The sequence below is a fragment of the Aotus nancymaae genome, unplaced genomic scaffold, assembly GCF_030222135.1.
Source record: "Aotus nancymaae isolate 86718 unplaced genomic scaffold, 86718_ANA_hifiasm-v0.15.2.pri h1tg000028l, whole genome shotgun sequence".
Lineage (NCBI taxonomy): Eukaryota > Metazoa > Chordata > Mammalia > Primates > Aotidae > Aotus > Aotus nancymaae.
In genome coordinates, this window is record NW_026988441.1 from 5,829,909 (window position 1) to 5,848,969 (window position 19,061).

Sequence of the window (19,061 nt, forward strand, 5' to 3'; positions counted from 1 at the left end):
CTGGGTCTCTGTCCCCCTCTGAGTCTCTGGCCCCCTTTCTCTGGGTCTCTGTCCCCCTCTCTCTCTGGGTCTCTGTCCCCCTCTCTCTCTGGGTCTCTGTCCCCCTCTCTCTCTGGGTCTCTGTCCCCCTCTCTCTGGGTCTGTCTCCCTGTCTCTCTGGGTCTCTGTCCCCCTCTCTCTGAGTCTCTGTCCCCCTCTCTCTCTGGGTCTCTGTCCCTCTCTCTCTGGGTCTCTGTCCCCCTCTCTCTCTGGATCTCTGTCTCCCTCTCTCTGAGTCTCTGTCCCTCTCTCTCTGGGTCTCTGTCCCCCTCTCTCTCTGGGTCTCTGTCCCCCTCTCTCTCTGGGTCTCTGTCCCCCTCTCTCTGAGTCTCTGTCCCTCTCTCTCTGGGTCTCTGTCCCCCTCTCTCTCTGAGTCTCTGTCCCCCTCTCTCTCTGGGTCTCTGTCCCCCTCTCTCTCTGGATCCCTGCCCCCCTCTCTCTGAGTCTCTGTCCCTCTCTCTCTGGGTCTCTGTCCCCCTCTCTCTGGGTCTCTGTCTCCCTGTCTCCCTGGGTCTCTGTCCCCCCACTCTCTGGGTCTCTGTCCCCCTCTCTCTCTGGATCTCTGTCCCTCACTCTCTCTGGGTCTCTGTCCCCCTGTCTCTCTGAGTCTCTGTCCCTCTCTCTCTGGATCTCTGTCCCCCTCTCTCTCTGGGTCTCTGTCCCCCTCTCTCTCTTGGTCTCTGTCCCCCTCTCTCTGGGTCTCTGTCCCCCTCTCTCTGGGTCTCTGTCTCCCTGTCTCTCTGGGTCTCTGTCCCCCTCTCTCTCTGGGTCTCTGTCCCCCTCTCTCTCTGGGTCTCTGTCTCCCTCTCTCTCTGGGTCTCTGTCCCCCTCTCTCTGAGTCTCTGTCCCCCTCTCTCTCTGGGTCTCTGTCTCCCTGTCTCTCTGGGTCTCTGTCCCCCTCTCTCTGGGTCTCTGTCTCCCTGTCTCTCTAGGTCTCTGTCCTCTGCTCTCCAGGTCTCTGTCCATCTCTGTCTTGTCCGACCAAACAGGGACCACCATGACCTGCCTGCAGGGGCCTGCACAGTCCGAACCCATGCCTCATCTTCTCTCAGTTCCAACCCTCTTCCCCTGGCTCATTCCCTTCCAGCCACCCTAGCCTCCTTGCCGATGCTGCTACGTCAGGCTCACTCCTGCCTCAGGGCCATTTTACTTACTCTTCTCTCTCTGGAATGCTCTCCCTCCAGAACTCTCCATGGCTCCCTCCTTCACACCATTTACCACCGAGACCTTTCCCTGCCACTCAGTCATCAGAATACTGCCACGCAGCTACCCACCTCCCTGCTTCACAGCGTCTGTCACTCCATGCCATATTTTAGGTCGCTGTGTCTCTTCTTCCCTACAGAACTGGAGCTCTAAGAGGGCAGGGCTTCCTGTCTGGTTTGTGTGCTGCAGACTCCAGGCTTTTTTTCTTTTTGTTTGAGACAGTCTTGCTGTGTCACCCAGGCTGGAGTGCAGTGGCACGATCTCAGCTCACTGCAACCTCTGCCTCCTGGGTTGAAGCGATTCTCTGCCTCAGTAGCAGAAGAGCAGCTGGGATTACAGGTGCCCGCCACCACACCCGGCTAATCTAATATTTTATATTTTAAGTAGAAACGGGGTTTCACTATGTTGACCTGACTGGTCTTGAACTCCTGATCTCGTGATCCGCCCACCTCAGCCTCCCAAAGTGCTGGGATTACAGGTGTGAGCCACCGCGCCCGGCCATGTTTTCTTTTTTGTACCTAAGAATGCCCTCCAACCCTGCCAGTACCCAGCACGCCTCCTTCAAATGCCTGGTCCCCGACTGTGTGCCTCAGCCCCCAAACCATCTCCAGGGCCCCTCTACCCTTCACAGAGACAGACAGACACACAGACAGACACGAAAGTTCCCGCTGCTGCCTTTTATTGGCTCCTGGCAGAGAGGAGGTGCCCCAGGGCCAGTCAGGAGAGGGCAGGGCCGGGGGAGTTTCTCAGTCTGTGTGGTGGAGGCTCAGATTGGGAGCCAGAGGGGTTGGTGGAAGTTCTCAGGGGCTGAGCTTGGGGCCAGGGTCTCCAGGTCTGGGCTGGGAGACTGGGCCAGTCAGAAATAGGTGTCACTTATCCTCTGGGATGGTGAGGGCCCCTCCTGGGGCTGGGGGTGTCACAGGGACAGAAGGCCACCCAGGGGGTCCGTGAGAGCCCGAGGGCAGGGGACGCCAGGGACTGCATCTGCCTCCTGCGGGGCCTGGACAGGGAGGGGCTGGACCACGGCGGCCCCCACTCAGGTCACCACGCACCCGCGAGGCTATAGTGGGCACATGGGGCTCACAGCTCGTCGTGGTGCCGGGTCAGGTCCTCGCCGTAGTTGGTGGCCTGGCTGCCCACAAACATATTCCAGTTCCCCAGGATCTCCGCTTTGCTCAGCCGCCCGTCCTGGAGGGAGGGCCACAGCTCAGAGGGGACAACACGCCCTGCTTTCAAAAGCCCTCCCTGCAGCCAAGTGTGTCCCCACGTTCCTGGGACCCTTCTCTCTGGGTCTCTGTCCTCCTCTCTCTGGGTCTCTGTCCCCCTCTCTCTGGGTCTCTGTCCCTCTCTCTCTGGGTCTCTGTCCTCCTCTCTCTGGGTCTCTGTTCCCCTCTCTCTCTGGGTCTCTGTTCCCCTCTCTCTCTGGGTCTCTGTTTCCCTCTCTCTTTGGGTCTCTGCTCCCCCTTCTCTCTGGGTCTCTGTTCCCCCCTCTCTGGGTCTCTGTCCCCCTCTCTCTCTGGGTCTCTGCTCCCCTCTCTCTGGGTCTCTGTCCCCCACCCCTGGTCTCTGTTTCCCTCTCTCTTTGGGTCTCTGTTCCCCCCTCTCTGGGTCTCTGTCCCCCTCTCTCTCTGTGTCTCTGCTCCCCTCTCTCTGGGTCTCTGTCTCCCTCTCTCTGGGTCTCTGTCATCCTCTCTCTGGGTCTCTGTCCCCCTCTCTCTCTGGGTCCCTGCTCCCCTCTCTGGGTCTCTGTCCCCCTCTCTCTCTGTGTCTCTGCTCCCCTCTCTCTGGGTCTCTGTCCCCCTCTCTCTCTGTGTCTCTGCTCCCCTCTCTCTGGGTCTCTGTCCCCCACTCCGGGTCTCTGTTCCCCGCTCTCTGGGTCTCTGCTCCCCTCTCTGTCTCTGTCCCCCCCCCGGGTCTGTTCCCCCCTCTCTGGGTCTCTGCTCCCCTCTCTCTGGGTCTCTGTCCCCCACCCCGGGTCTCTGTTCCCCCCTCTCTGGGTCTCTGTTTCCCTCTCTCTTTGGGTCTCTGCTCCCCTCTCTGTCTCTGTCCCCCCCTCTCTCTGGGTCTCTGTTCCCCCCTCTCTGGGTCTCTGCTCCCCTCTCTCTGGGTCTCTGTCCCCCACCCCGGGTCTCTGTTCCCCCCTCTCTGGGTCTCTGTTTCCCTCTCTCTTTGGGTCTCTGCTCCCCTCTCTGTCTCTGTCCCCCCCTCTCTCTGGGTCTCTGTTCCCCCCTCTCTGGGTCTCTGCTCCCCTCTCTCTGGGTCTCTGTTTCCCTCTCTCTCTCTGGGTCTCTGTCCTCTCTTCCTCTGTGTCTGTGTCTTTTTTTTTTTTTTGAGGCAAAGTCTCACTTTGTCACCCAGACTGAAGTGCAACGGTGCCATCTCGGCTCACCGCAACCTCCGCCTCCCAGGTGCAAGCAATTCTCCTGCCTCTGCCTCCCGAATAGCTGGGATTACAGGCATGCGCCACCACACCTGGCTAATTTTGTATTTTTTATAGAGATGGGATTTCTCCCTGTTGGTCAGGCTGGTCTCGAACTCCCGACCTCAGGTAATCTGCCCGCCTCGGCCTCCCAAAGTGCTGGGATTACAGGTGTGAGCCACCTCGCCCTGCCTGTCCCTCTTTTTTTATCCCACCTAACAGGGACCCCCAGCTGCAGGCCCAGGTCGCGCTCATTTCTGGGCGCTGCCCACCCGCTCCTCCATGGCCCCGTCACTGCACCTTGTCTGTGTCGCTCTCGTGCAGCAGGTGGTTGGCTTCTACCAAGGGCTGGTCCTGGGCGGGGGGCAGGACCCAGTAGCCCACCTCATTCCCGTCCAGGTGGCCGTCCTTGTTCAGATCCCGGAAGTCCCGGAACTGCTGCCTCTCCGTCTGCACCCACGCCGGCTCCTCCTCCCCGGGCTCGGCTGTGTACAGATCCGCTGGGACCGGGACAGAGGGCACAAGGTCAGGCGCAGCTCTGGGAGTCTAGTGGAGCTGGGGGCCTATCCCGGCTCCGATACTTCCTGACCCAGGCCCTGGAGCAACTCACGACCCTCTCCCTGGCCTCAGCTGTCTCCTGTTTCAATGGAATTAGTAACAAAACCTGACTTAAAAAGCAATCATTTGTTACAGGTGAAATTCATTTGATTGAATGATTGATCAATTTCTTCCTTCTTTCTTTCTCTCTCTCCTTTTTTTCTTTTCTTTAGACCGTTTCACTCTTATTGCCCAGGCTGGAGTGCAGTGGTGAGATCTCGGCTCACTGCAACCTCCACCTCCCGAGTTCAAGCGATTCTTCTACCTCAGCCTCCTGAGTAGCTGGTACTACAGGTGTGCACCACCATGCCTGGCTAATTTTTGTATTAATGGTAGAGACGGGGTTTCATCATATTGGTCAAACTGTTCTCAAACTCCTGACCTCATGATCCGCCCGCCTTGGCCTTCCAAAGTGCTGGGATTACAGGCCTGAGCCACCGCACCGGGCCAAGACCCCATCTCTTAAGAAAAAAAAAAATTGTTGGCTGGGCATGGTGGCTCACGCCCATAATCCTAGCACTTTGGGAGGCTGGGGCAGGCAGATCACGAGGTCAGGAGATCGAGACCATCCTGGCCAACATGGTGAAACCCTGTCTCTACTAAAATACAAAAAAAATAAGCCGGGTGTGGTGGTGTGTGCCTTTAGTCCCAGCTATTCAGGAGGCTGAGGCAGGGGAATTGCTTGAACCCTGGCAGCGGAGGATGCCATGAGCCGAGATCGTGCCACTGCACTACAGCCTGGACAACAGAGCCAGACTCCGTCTCAAAAAAAAAAAAGAAAAATTGTTCTCTCAGCTGGGTGTGGTGACTCATGCCTGTAATCCCAGCTCTTTGGGAGGTCAAGGTGGGAGGACTGCTTAAGCCCAGGAGTTCTAGGCCAGCCTGGACAATATAGTGAGACCACATCTCTATTTAATAACGAAAGAGAGAAAGAGAGACACAGACAGGCAGACAGAAAGAGAGACAGAGAGAGAGAGGAAGAGAAAGAAAGAAAGAAAAAGAAAGAAAGAAAGAGAGAGAAAGAAAGAAAAATGGTTTCTCATGCCTGTATAGAAAGGATATGAATGCAGAAGGTTTCAAACCTAAAAAATATTCCTGGCTGGGCATGGTGGCTCACGCCTGTAATCCCAGCACTTTGAGAGGCCGAGATGGGCAGATCAGATGGGCAGATCACCTGAGGTTGGGAGTTCCAGACCACCCTGGCCAACATGGTGAAATCCTGTGTCCACTAAAAATACAAAAATTAGCTAGGCATGGTGGTGGGTGCCTGTAATCCCAGCTACTCAGGAGGCTGAGGCAGGAGAATCGCTTGAGCCCAAGAGGTGGAGGTTGCAGTGAGCCGAAATCACACCACTGCACTCCAGCCTTGTCGACAGAGCAAGACTCTGTCTCAAACAAACAAACAAAAATTCCTTGTTTGCCTTCTCCTTGACTAAGTTTTTTGCCCCCTAGGGGCAGGGACAGTGGCAGGGACCCAGGGAGAACTCGGGGTTCTTGTGCGCGTTCCCCCAACATCCCATGTAACAGCAAGCAAAGTGTTCGCTGTGCAGACGCAAGTTCAAGACCAGCCTCCCGACCCCCCACCTACACTAAACACAGTCCCTAAGCCTTGATTTTGTAGAAATTCCAGAACCCCAGCGGGGCGCGGTGGCTCATACCTGTAATCCCAGCACTTTGGGAGGCTAAGGTGGGTGGATCACCTGAGGTCGGGAGTTCGAGACCAGCCTGACCAACATGGAGAAACCCCCGCTCTATTAAAAACACAAAATTAGCTGGGCGTGGTGGCGCATGCCTGTAATCCCAGTCACTCGGGAGGGTGAGGCAGGAGAATCGCTTGAGATTCTCCTGGGAGACGGAGGTTGCAGTGAGCAGAGATATTGTGCCATTGCACTCCTGCCTGGGTGACAAGAGCGAAACTCCATCTCAAAAAAACAAACAAACAAAAAAAAACTCCAGACCCTCAAGAAGGGACTTTTTCTGTGTTATTATCTGCTGTAGCCTCCACCCTGCTGTAATTCAACTGTAGCCCATATGCAGTAGGTGCTCAATAACTGTTTCCTGGGCCTGGCACACAGCAGGTGCTCAATAAATGTTGGGTGGCTGCATGAACTCAAGCAGCGCCCCTGCCCCCATGTCTGAGAACCACTGCTCCCTGATGAGTGATGTACATCTGGCTGCTCCCACCAACCCTGCCTTGCGCGAGAGAGGAGAGGCGTCCCGGGAGGAAACAGGGGCGCACTCACCGATGTACTCCTCCACCTGGACATAGCCATCTTTGTTTCTGTCCAGGTCCTCCAGGGTTTCCTGGGAAGAGAGAGGCATTGAGGCTGAGGGCGATGCCCCTGGCCCCTGGAGGAGACTGGACCCCTGGGTTAAGAGTGTGAGGTTTTCTTGGAAATTGAGCTCCAGTCAGCTGTGGGGGGCAGGCAGTCTCCACAGGCAGCATGTGGGAAATGTGGGGGCTTTCTGGGATGTTATGATGAAACAGGCACTACCTGCATCCTGGGGGCGAGAGCCCGGGGGCCCCAGTATCCAGCGATGCACAGCTGTGTTGCACACAAGGAGAGCTGATCTGGGTCCCTAAAAACTTAAGCCCCAGCAAACCCCCTCGAAGGGGAAAAGCTCCTTCACGTTTAGCAGAGCCGAGAACCGACCTCTGCTTGCTTTCTCTCTCTCTCTTTCTTTCTTTGTTTCTTTCTGTCTATCCTTTCTTTTTATTATTGTATTTTATTTTTGAGACAGACTCTCGCTCTGTCACTCAGGCTGGAATGCAGTGGCATGATCTCGGTTCACTGCAACCTCCACCTCCCGGGTTCAAACGATTCTCCTGCCTCAGCCTCCCCAGTAGCTGGGACTACAGGCGCGAGCCAAGACGCTTGACTAATTTTTGTATTTTTAGTAGAGACGGGGTTTCTCCATGTTAGCCAGGATGATCTTGATCTCTTGACCTCGTGATCCACCCACCTCGGCCTCCCAAAACCAAGTGCTGAGATTACAGGTGTGAGCCACCTCGTGTGGCCTTTTTATTTTATTTTTTTGAGACGGACTCTTACTCTGTCTCCCAGGCTGGAGTGCAGTGGCACAATCTCGGCTCACTGCAACCTCTGCCTCCTGGGTTCAAGCAATTCTCCTGCCTCAGCCTCCCGAGTAGCTGGGATTACAGGCACCTGTCACCGCACCCAGCTAATTTTTGTATTTTTTAGTAGAGACCAGGTTTCACCATGTTGGCCAGGCTGGTCTCAAACTCCTGACTTCACATGATCCCCCCGCCTTGGCCTCCCAAAGTGCTGGGACTACAGGTGTGAGCCACCGCACCCGGCGCCTATGTCTGCTTTATGTGTGAACATGGTGCACTTTGAGGGTTCTTCTGACACACTCGACACCTCTCTTCCTTGTTTTTTGTGCCTTTCTTTAGCAAAATGACTTTTGTTCCCCCCTTTAAGTCCAAACTCATTCACTGTAAGCCTGTGGGTCAGGCATGGTGGCTCATGCCTGTAATTCCAGCACTTTGTGAGGCTGAAGTGGGAGGATTGCTCGAGTCCAGGATTTCAAGACTAGCCCGGGCAACATGCTGAGACCCTGTCTCTACACAACATTTAAAAATTAGCCAGACATGGTGGCGTGTGCCTGGTGGTCCCAGCTTCTTGGGAGGCTGAAGTGCGAGGATCACTTGAGCCCAGGAGTTTGAGGTTGCAGTGAGCTGAGATCCAGCCACTGCCCTAGAGCCTGGGTGACAGAGTGAGGCCCTGTCTCAAAAAAAAAAAAAAAAAAAAAAAAGGAAGGAAAGAAAAAAAGTCTTACTTTGTAGAACAAAGCACATTTTGGAGCCAGGCACATTGGCTCACGCCTGTAATCCCAGCCCTTTGGAAGGCTGAGGTGGACAGATTGCCTCAGGTCAGGAGTTCAAGACTAGCCTGGCCAATATGGTGAAACCCCTTCTCTACTTAAAAAAAAAAATACAAAATTGCCAGGCGTGGTGATTCACACTTGTAATCCTAGTACTTTGGGAGGCTGAGGTGGATGGATCACCTGAGGTCAGGGGTTCAAGACCAGCCTGGCCAACATGGTGAAACCCCGTCTCTACTAAAAATGCAAAAAAAATTAGCCAGGCGTGCTGGCACACCTGTAATCCCAGCTACTCAGCAGGCAGAGGCAGAACTGCTTGAACCCAGGAGGCGGAAGTTGCAGTGAGCCAAGATCATGCCACTGCACACCAGCCTGGGTGAGAGAGTGAAACTCTGTCTCAAAAACAAAACAAAACAAAACAAAAAACAAAATTAGCCAGGTGTGGTGGTGCATGCCTATAATCCCAGCTACTTGGGAGATTGAGGCAGAAGATTCACTTGAACCTGGGAGATGGACGTTGCAGTGAGCCGAGATCGCACTCCAGCCTGGGTGACGAGAGAAAAACGCCATCTCAAAAAAGAAAAGAAAAGAACAAAGCACGTTTTGGCAAAAAAAAAAAAAAATATATATATATATATATATATATACACACACACACATATATATATACACATATATACACATAAATATATATATAAAGGAATAGGCCAAGCACGGTGGCTCACACCTGGAATTCCAGCATTTTGGGAGGCTGAGGTGGGTGGATCTTGAGGTTAGGAGTTTGAAACCACCCTGGCCAACATGGAGAAACCCCGTCTCTACTAAAAATACAAAAATTAGCCGGGTGTGGTGATGCACACCTGTAGTCCCAACTACTCAGGAGGCTGAGGCAGGAGAATTGCTTGAATCTGGGAGGCGGAGGTTGCGGTGAGCTGAGATCGGGCCACTGCACTCCAACCTGGGCAGTAAGAGCGAAACTCTATCTCACAAAAAAGAGAAGATGAGGAACCACATGGGGGGCTGAGGATTTCCTGGGGCTCAGCTGGGGTTGGGGCTCCTGAGGCACTTCTGGGAATGCGGATGTGTCTGTCTGAGGGAAGGCTGGGGGCCCGGACCCCAAATGCGAGCGCAGGGAGGGGGAGGCCTGATGAGGAGAGATCAGACCCCAAGGGTCTGGGAGTGGAGGTGGGAAAGGTCACGCTCCCCTGACGTGCGTTTGCGGCCTGGGTTCCCTAGGAAGATGCAGGACAGCTGGGTGACTACCTGCCCCCAGGTTGGCGCCGGGAAGTAGGACCTGGGACCGGAAGCCTGGGTCCCTGGAAGGGTGTGGGGGGCAGGGTCCTCCAGTCGCCACTCACAGCAATCACAATGTCCCGCATGTGAGGGAACTCCTCGGGGTGCAGGAAGGCCGTCAGCTCCTCCCGAGTGGCCATCGAGTCCCCATTCTGATCCGCCACCCGGAAACGCCGCTCGTCCCGAGCCAGCATCTTCTTGTAGGTCTCTGCATCCTCCAAGTCATGAAATTCTTCACCTGGGGAAGGACAGGTCTCAGTGAGATGAGCTTTAAATGAGTAAGTGCCAAGCAGGTTAAAACAAAGACAAAGTAAATCCTACTTGGGGCACAAAGACTTCTGTGGAGTTAATAAGTATATATCAATAGGCCGGGCGCGGTGGTTCACGCCTGTAATCCCAGCACTTTGGGAGGCTGAGGCGGGCAGATCACGAGGTCAGGAGATCGAGACCACCCTGACCAACATGGTGAAACCCCATCTCTACTAAAAATACAAAAATTAGGCCGGGAGCGGTGGCTCACGCCTGTAATCCCAGCACTTTAGGAGGTTGGGGCGGGCAGATCACAAGGTCAAGAGATCGAGACCAGCCTAGTCAACATGGTGAAACCCCATCTCTACTAAAAATACAAAAGATTAGTTGGGCACAGTGGCGCATGCCTGTAATCCTAGCTACTCAGGAGGCTGAGGCAGGAGAATGCCTGAACCCAGGAGGCGGAGGTTGTGGTGACCCGAGATTGTGCCATTGCACTCCAGCCTGGGTAACAAGAGCAAAACTCCATCTCAAAAAAAAAAAAAAAAAAAATTAGCTGGGCATGGTGGCGCTCACCTGTAGTCCCAGCTAGTCCAGAGGCTGAGGCAGGAGAATCACTTGGACCCAGGAGGCGTAGGTTGCAGTGAGCCAAGATAGCGCCACTGCACTCCAGCCTGGGCAACAAGAGCAAAACTGTCTCAAAAAAAAAAAAAGGTACGTATCGATACGTTATATATAATTTGTGTATATATATATATATTTATTATATAAGTATATAATGAATAATACATTATATAACATTATATTATTTTGTTTTTCTCCCTCTGTCGCCCAGGCTGGAGTGCGGTGGCATGATCTCGGCTCACTGCAACTTCCGCCTCCTGGGTTCAAGTGATTCTCATGCCTCAGCCTCCAGAGTAGCTGGGATTACAGGTGCATGCCATTATGCCCAGCTAAGGGGTTTTTTTTTTTTTTTTTGGTAGAGACAGGGTTTCTCCATGTCGGCCAGGCTGGTCTCAAACTCCTGACCTCAAGTGATCCACCTGCCTCAGCCTCCCAAGGTGCTGGGATTACAGGAGTAAGCTATTGCACCTGGGCTATATAACATATCATATCCACACAATAAATTAGCTAACTTGTGAGAGATTATACGCTAAGCTCTTCATGTACAATATTGCATTTAATCATCACAAAAAGCACGTACAGTGGGTTTTTCCATTTACTGTACTTTTTTTTTTTTTTTTTTTAAGACGGGGTTTCACCATGTTGGTCAGGCTGGTCTTGAACTCCCAACCTCAGGTGATCCGCCCGCCTTGGCCTCCAAAGTGCTTGGATTACAGGCATGAACCACCACGCCCAGACTTTTTTTTTTTTGAGAGGGAGTCTCACTCTGTCGCCCAGGCTGGAGTGGAGTGGTGTGATCTCAGCTCACTGCAACCTCCGCCTCTTGGGTTCAAGCAATTCTCCTGCCTCAGCCTCCCAAGTAGCTGGGACTACAGGCATGCGCCACCACGCCCAGCTAATTTTTTGTATTTTTAGTAGAGACGGGGTTTCACTGTGTTAGCCAGGATGGTCTCTATCTCCTGACCTCGTGATCCGCCTGCCTCGGCCTCCCAAAGTGCTGGGATTACAGGCGTGAGCCACCGCGCCTGGCCCATTTATTCTACTGTCTAAATGCAAGAACTGATTTTCAGAGAGAAGAAATAACTGATCCAAGGGTGTGCAGCCAGGAATGGTGGCCTTTGGGTTGACAGTGGCCCATTTGGCTCCAGACTGCCGCTGTGATAACAGGGACTCAGATGGTTTGGCAGAGGAGGGGAAGGGCATTGTCATCAGAGGAACATGTGAAGAGGGTAGAGGTTTGAGGAGTGTGGTGGGTTCAGGAAGATCCATTCGGTGCAGAAAACGCAGAAAAACAAAGCTGCAGGTGGAGACATCCTGGCTGAGGAGTGGGATTGTCTCCTGGGGGGCCAGGGAGAGCCATGAGCCAGGGAGGGGCAAAGTTAGCGCTGGGTGTGAAGACCACCCCCTGGAGCCCTGTGGAGGACAGGCTGGACAGGGAGGCTGGTGCCAGGGACAGAGAGGAGAGGAGGGAGAGAATAAGGGCTGCCTGTGGGGCGGAGCGGGGGACACTGGGGCTGGAGCTTGGGACAGAAAGGAGGGATCTGAGAGTCAGGGGCAGGGTAACTGGCTTTGGGGGTCTCAGGATGAGAGGTCACAGAGGTCAGGGGTCAGGATGACGAGGCATTAGTCCCCTAGTCATGGTGTCATAGAGGCGGTGGGTCCCAGAATTAAAAACCCTGAAGGGAACCTGGGTAGCTCAGTTGGTAGAACTTTGGACTTTTAATCTGAGGGTCCAGGGTTCAAGTCCCTGTTTGGGTGTGTTCAGGTGCTTTTAGCACCTAATACTGACTTGATGTTTGAAAAAAAATCGTTTTTAGCATTCAGCTAAATACCAGAAAAACAAACAAATAGGAAAAACAAAGAAGAGAAGCCAGAAGTGAGAGACTGGGGAACTGAAAGTGATGGGATCATAAAAGTGGGTAGAGACTAATCAGGGGCCAGGGACTCTGGGTAAATGGATTCAGGGTTCTCAGAGCGAGGCAGTCCAGAAGGTCAGGGTCACGGTGTGTGGGGAGCAGGGTCGGGGGCTCGCCGCGTACCGGGCGCGTAGTGGCCATAGGTGGCGTTGCGCAGCTCCTCCCAACCCACACGCCCGTCGCGGTCCGTGTCGTACGTGTCCCAGGCCGCGCTCACCGAGTCCCGTATGTGCCGCTGCTGCGTGTGCGCGATCCACGAGCGAAGCTCGGCCAGCGACACCCAGCCGTCGCCGTCCCCCGCGCGGTCCATGCGGTCCACGATCCTCCTGCGAGCCGGGGCGGGCACATGTCAGTCCCTGACCACGCCCCAGGCCACGCCCCTCACACAGGGCCACGCCCCCGGGACATATCTGGTCCGGGGCTGAAAATACAGTCCACGGTCCGCGGACGAATGGGGAGGGGCGCGTGTCAATTTGGGACCAAGCCCACCGCAGGACCCCTCCCCTCAGCCTAGAGTCCACCCCCGGGACGAGTCACGCCCTTCCCGAGAACCAGCGGGCCAGCCGGGAGCACTGCATGGGAGGAACCTACGACGATCAAGGGTCACCCTCTCCGCGCCGGCCCTGCCCTCCGCCTGCACACGCTGCACCTCTCGCTGGGCTGAGCTGGGGTGGGGACAGGGAGCACGGCGTCGCACTGCGCCTCTCGCCAGGGAGCCCTATTCCAAGACTGACTCTGGGCCGGGCGCGGTGGCTCACGCCTGTAATCCCAGCACTTTGAGAGGCCAAAACGGGCGGATCACGAGGTCAGGAGTTTGAGACCAGCCTGACTAAAATAGTGAAACCCCGTCTTTACTAAAAATACAAAAAGAAAATTAGCCGGACCTGGTGGCAGGCGCCTGCAATCTCAGCTACTTGGGAGGCTGAGGCAGGAGAATCGCTTGAACCTGGGAGGGGGAGGTCGCAGTAAGCGGAGATCGCGCCACTGCACTCCACAGCCATGGCTACACCCCGCCAACTCAGGGCCGGCCCCGCCCCATATCCTGTCCCAGGCCCCGCCCCGCCCCAGGCCCCGCCCCCTTACCGGGAATGCGCGTGTCAATTTCAGGCTCCTCTCCCTCCAGCCTTGCCATGTGCCACGCACTGCGGCTTTCCCCCACCCTCTCCCCGCCGAGTCAGGCACTGCCCGAGGACTATCACCCGAAACTTGTTCTCCCTCTATCCCTCTCCATGCTCCGCCGGGCTCCAGGGCCCCTCCCCTTGGCTTGTCAAGCCACTTTAGGTTCCATGTCGCCCCTTCTCTTGGGCCACTCCTGTCAGCTCGCTGGCCCCGCTCTCCTCCCTTGGTGGCGCCCTGCCAGGACCAATCTCTAATTAACAGAGACCACATGGAGCCCTCCTCCCTGTCACCATCGTCAGGCTCCCACGGCCCCCTCCCTAAGTTTGAAAATCCGAGACAGCAGAGTCTTCTCCAGCCCTGCCTGAGTCACCACCCCCACTCCTGCACTAGGCGGTCTCTGCTCGGGTCTTTCAGGGGCCGACTCTGTCCCTGGACTCACACCCTTCTCTGAGATTCCTGCTACTGTTAAGAGCATGGGTTTCACAGCCAAACATTTTAGGTCCAAATCTGACCACTTCTTCTTACTGGCTCTGTGACTGTGGGCAAGTGACTTAATCTCTCTGTGCCTGTTATCCCTCTGTAAAATGGAGAGAAAATAATCGTACCTACCCCAAAAGGGCAGTTGTGGGGAATAAATGAGTCAGGCTATGTAAGCACTTAGGACAGGACTGGTGCAGTGGCTCATGCCTGTAATCCCAGCACTTTGGGAAGCCGAGATGGGCGGCTCACTTGAGATTAGGCGTTTCAGACCAGCCTGGCCAACAAAGTGACACCCTGTCTCTACTAAAAATACAAAAATTAGCTGGGTGTGGTGGTGTGCACCTGAAATCCCAGTTACTCGGGAGGCTGAGGTGGGAGAATTCCTTGAATCCGGGCAGCAGAGGTTGCAGTCAGCTGAGATAGTGCCACTGCACTCCAGCCTGGGTAACAGAGAGAGACTCTGTCTCAAATAATAATAACAACAACAATAATAATAATAATAATAATAGGCTGGGGCCAGGCATGGTGGCTTGTAATCCACACCTATAATCCCAGCACTTTGGGAGGCCAAGGCGAGCGGATCACCTGAGATCAGGAGTTCAAGAGAAGCCTGGCCAACACGGTGAAACCCCGTCTCTTCTAAAAATACAAAAATTAGCTGGGCACAGTGGTGGGTGCCTCTAATCCCAGCTACTAGGGAGGCTGAGGCAGAAGAATTGCTTAAACCTGGGAGGCGGAGATTGCAGTGAGCCGAGATCGTGCCACTGCGCTCCACCGTGGGTAACAGAGTAAGACCCTGTCTCAAAATAATAATAATAATAATAATAATAATAAAGCACTTAGGACAATGCGTGGCATTGCCATTAGTGCTAAGCTAACTGTGGTAACCTATCACTGCCCTTCCTTCTCCATCCCTCCTTCCCCCATGCCCATCCAAGCACAATCTCCCAGCCAGCAGTCCTGGGCCCACTGCCGGTGTCTCCGCGCTGACCTGGCCACCATCTTGTCTTGCCTCCCCACTGGACCATTGCAGTCGCTTCCTCACTGGGCTCCCTGCTTCTTGTTCTGTACAGTTCCCCACCCTGCAGCCGGCAGGATTCTCTCAAAACCTGTCAGCTCACGTTCTTCAGTGGATCTCCTCTCAATCGGAGAAAAGCCTAAATCTTCACTGTGGCCTAAAAGGTTTTGCATTGCATGATCTGACCCCCTTTGAGTGCTCTCTCTCTCTCCGTCTCTCTTTCTCTTTTTGAGACAAGGTATGGCTCTGTCACTCAGGCTGGAGTGCAGTGGCATGATCTTGGCTCACTGCAGGCCCAAGTGATCCTCCCACCTCAGCCCCCCTAGTATCTGGGACTACAGGTGCATGCCACCATGTGAGGCTAATTTTTGTATTTTATAATTTTTTTGGTAGAGACAGGGTCTCACTGTGTTGCCCAGGCTGGTCTTGAACTCCTGGGCTCAAGTGATCCTCCAGCCTTGGCCTCCCAAAGTGCTGGGATTACAGACATGAACCAGCATGCTCAACCCCTTTGCTCCCTCTCTGCCCTCACCTCCCACTCTCTCCCCTTTCTCACTGAATTCTAGCCACACGGGCCTCAGAACTGTCACTCAGACACTCCAGGCTCACTCTTGCCTCAGGGCCTTTGCAATGAACTGTTCTGTCTGCTTGGAATGCTATTCCCTCAGAAACCCACATGGCTCAACTACCAAATACCACCTTTTCATGGAGGCCTTCTCCAACTTCCCTGTTCAAAATTGCGGCTCCAGCTGGGCGAGGTGGCTCATGCCTGTAACCCCAGCACTTTGGGAGGCTGAGGCTGGCAGATCGCTTGAGGTCAGGAGTTCGTGACCTGCCTGGCCAACGTGGTGAAACCATGTCTCTACTAAAAATACAAAAATTAGCTGGCCATGGGCCAGGTGCAGTGGCTCACACCTGTAACCCTCGCACTTTGGGAGGTTGAGGTGAGATGTCTGCCTGAGCTCAGAAGTTCAAGACCAGCCTGGGCAACACAGTGAAACCCTGTCTCAACTAAAAATAAAAATAAAAAATAAAAACAATTAGCCAGGCATGGTGGCATGTGCCTGTAGTCCCAGCTACTTGGGAGGCTGAGGCAGAAGAATTGCTTGAACCAGGGAGGCGGAGGTTGCACCAAGCCAAGATTGCATCACTGCATTCCTGCCTGGGCGACAGGGCAAGACTCCGTCTCAATAAATAAATAAATCAAATTGCAACTCCCCTACTAATAATCTCTCCCCTCCACACTTTCTGACTCTCTTGCTTTATTTATCTCCATTTGATCCACTTCCTACTTACTGCTGTCCTGCTGTTTTCCTCACCACAGTGTAAACTTCAGGGGGACAGAGATTTCTGTCTGTTGTGTTAGCTGTTGTGACTTCAGCACCTTGAGCAGTGCTTGGTACATAGCAGGTGCTCAATAAAGCTTTGTGGGCTGAATGAGCAATGGGGGATGCGTAGATGAAGGGAGCTGCTCCTATCGCCCCCCCCTCTACCCCCGCCCTCAGGCCCTGACCCACTCACCCTGACAGAGAGGGTGGACAAGGCTCCATTCTAGCCAGGTCACCCTGAAACTCAGGGCTCCGCCACTTTCCTGTACTGGCCGGGCTCCTTACATGCCAAACCTCATTTTCCACACCAGTCCCTGCCACTTACAGAGCAGGAAAGGGGAGGGGAGATGTCTGGGACAAAGCAACAAGGAGTGCTTAGGGGCAGAATCTAAACCGAGATTTTGCTGCCCTCAAAGTTCCCTTTATTTATTTATTTATTTATTTATTTATTTTTGAGATGGAGTTTCGCTCTTGTTGCCCAGGCTGGAGTGCAATGACACAACCTCGGTTCACTGTGACCTCTGCCTCTTGGGTTCAAGCGATTCTCCTGCCTCAGCCTCCCAAGTAGCTGGGAAAACAGGCATGCGCCACCACGCCCAGCTAATTTTGTATTTTTTTTTAGTAGAGATGGGGTTTCTCCATATTGGTCAGGCTGGTCTCGAACTTCCAACCGCAGGTGATCCACTCGCCTCTGCCTCCCAAAGTGCTGGGATTACAGGCGTGAGCCACCTCGCCCGGCCCTTCGGGCCTAAATTTTAACATAATTTGTTTTTCCCAGGGAGAGAAGATAGACTTTGATTTCTCATAAAGAACTTAAGTTCAGTCCACGCCATTTCTCTGACCCCTGTCAATTCCCCCGCGCCTCCCTCCCAAGCCCCACCTCTGAACACGACCCACCCCCATGTCTCTCCTACCCCAGACGGGCCTGGCTTTCCTCTGGGGTGAGTTGGTCGAATTCCTTAGCCACTTCCCGTCCCAGGAAAGCCTCATGGTCGTACTGGAAGTTCCCGTGGGCGTCATCATGGGGGGCGTCGCTCAGCGGGGCCGCCTGGTGCACCCTCTCCTGGCCATGAGGGCCTGCGTCCGGGGACGGCTTCCCCTGTGCCCCGTGCCTCAGTAGCAACAGAAGCAGCAGAAGCGATGGTTGCCACGTCATTGGTCCCTGGGGAGTGGCACAGGTCAGGGATCAGGGGTCACAAGGATGAGGACAGGCACGGGGCAGGAGGATGGCAGGGTGGAGGGGTTACCAAAGACAGGACCCGGAGATGGAAGTTGGCTGCAAACTTTTGGGCTCAAGAAGGGCGGGCGATGGGAGAAAGGAGGGCGGGGTGCTCAGAGGGAAAGCCACCTATGAGGAGGACCGAACCTTCTGACAGAGGCTCAGGGGGGTCTCAGGCCTGCGAGGGGGAATTTCAGGGAGAGACGTGGCGCACATCCCACGCAAAGCGCAGGGCATGGTTGTGGCCAGCGAGAGGTCAGGCAGGCTCCCCGTGATTGATCCCACCTCGGACCCTGATCCTCTACCCGAGCCGCCCCAAGCCGCCCTCCCTGGACAGACGCCCCCCACCGGCTCCCTTTACCGGGTTATCCAGCTTCGCTCCGCTCTCCACGCTCCGCTTTGCGTTCCCGCAAATATGCCCAATTCAGCCACTCTTCAGTCAGGCCCCGCCTCTGGCAGCGCAGAGCCCCGCCCCCAACCAATAAGCTTGCACGAGCGCCCCTCGGGGCGGGGGCCAATGAGCGCAGGGAGGGCCGTGGGTGCCCCTCGCCACGTCCACAAAGGAAAGGTCGGCCTGACCCTGGAAGGTGGGTGGGCGACGCCGCAGTGACGCGGCCGGGGAGAACTACAACTCCCGGCAGGCGTCGCGGCACTCTGCCGTCCACCTCCAGCTGCTCTAGCCCCAAAACCTCACGGGAAATGTATTTTTCCCTTTCCCTTTGTCAGGATGGTAAGAGCTGTACGTTCCAAAGGTTTTATACCAAAAAAAAGAAAAAAAGAAAAAAAAGAAAAAAAGAAGGAGCCAAATCAAGGGGCCAGGGAAAACATCCCATTTCCTCCAAGAGGGAACAGTGTTCCTCACTCCTTTTCTGCTCCAAGGATTCAGGTGGTCAGATACTAGCTGATAGGTCCTCAAAATGCCCAGCACGGCAGTCATCCAGTAAATATTTGTAAAATTTATGAACTGAGAATACATGGCCGGACGAGAGCGGTGGCTCACGCCTGTAATCCCAGCACTTTGGGAGGCTGAGGCAGGCGGATCACCTGAGGTCAGGAGTTTGAGACCAGTCTGGCCAACATGGTGAAACCCCATCTCTACTAAAAATACAAAAATTAGCCGGGCGTGATGGCGGGTGCCTGTAATCCCAGCACCTCAGAAGGCTGAGGCAGGAGAATGGCTTGAACCCACAAGGCAAAGGTTGCAGTGAGCCAAGATTGAGCCACTGTACTCCAGCCTGGGGGACAAGAGGGAGACTTCGTCTCAAAAATAAATAAATAAATAAAATTAAATTAAAAAAACATGGCCTTGGGCCGGGTGCAGTAGCTCAATGCCTGTAATCCCAGCACTTTGAGAGGCCAAGGCGAGCAGATAATTTGAGGTCAGGAGTTCAAAACCAGCCTAACATGGTGAAATCTTGTCTCTACAAAATAGAAAAAAATTAGCTGGTGTGGTGGCACATGCCTGTAATCCCAGCTACTCAGGAGGCTGAGGCAGGAGAATCGATTGAACCCAAGAGGCAGAGGTTGCGGTGAACCGAGATCACACCACTGCACGCCAGCCTGGGCAACAGAGCAAGACTCTGTATCAAAAACAAAAAAAATAAAATACATGACCTGAACTATAAAACCGGCAGGTTCCTCATGGTGGCATGTTAGCAGCAGGAGAGCTCTGAGGCCCAGCCACTGAGTTCCCACTCATTCCCTTACCTCC

The 19,061-nt window shown here is 54.4% G+C and overlaps 1 protein-coding gene and 1 non-coding gene across 2 annotated transcripts; one reads left to right on the plus strand and one right to left on the minus strand.

Moving 5' to 3' along the window:
- Positions 1-1,904: 1,904 nt before the first annotated feature.
- On the minus strand, positions 1,905-17,841 carry RCN3 (reticulocalbin 3). Its single transcript, XM_012460807.3, has 7 exons — positions 17,712-17,841; positions 17,046-17,293; positions 12,310-12,512; positions 9,463-9,635; positions 6,502-6,562; positions 3,962-4,161; positions 1,905-2,430 (listed from the first exon to the last, which is right to left on the minus strand). Exons 2-7 carry the CDS (start codon positions 17,285-17,287, stop codon positions 2,323-2,325), a joined length of 987 nt encoding a protein of 328 aa, XP_012316230.2. The 5' UTR covers positions 17,288-17,293; positions 17,712-17,841; the 3' UTR covers positions 1,905-2,322.
- Positions 11,956-12,028, plus strand: TRNAK-UUU (transfer RNA lysine (anticodon UUU)). Its single transcript has one exon. It is a non-coding gene; the product is annotated as a tRNA-Lys (tRNA).
- Positions 17,842-19,061: the final 1,220 nt, after the last annotated feature.

Bases quoted from the DNA above. Each gene is read 5' to 3' on its own strand.
- RCN3 (XM_012460807.3), bottom strand. From the start codon at position 17,287: ATGACGTGGCAACCATCGCTTCTGCTGCTTCTGTTGCTACTGAGGCAC. The intron at 12,513-17,045 runs GTAGGAGAGACA...CCCGGCTCGCAG, and splicing joins GAAAGCCAGGCCCGTCTGGG to GAGGATCGTGGACCGCATGG. The intron at 4,162-6,501 runs GTGAGTGCGCCC...TCCCGGTCCCAG, and splicing joins CCAGGTGGAGGAGTACATCG to CGGATCTGTACACAGCCGAG.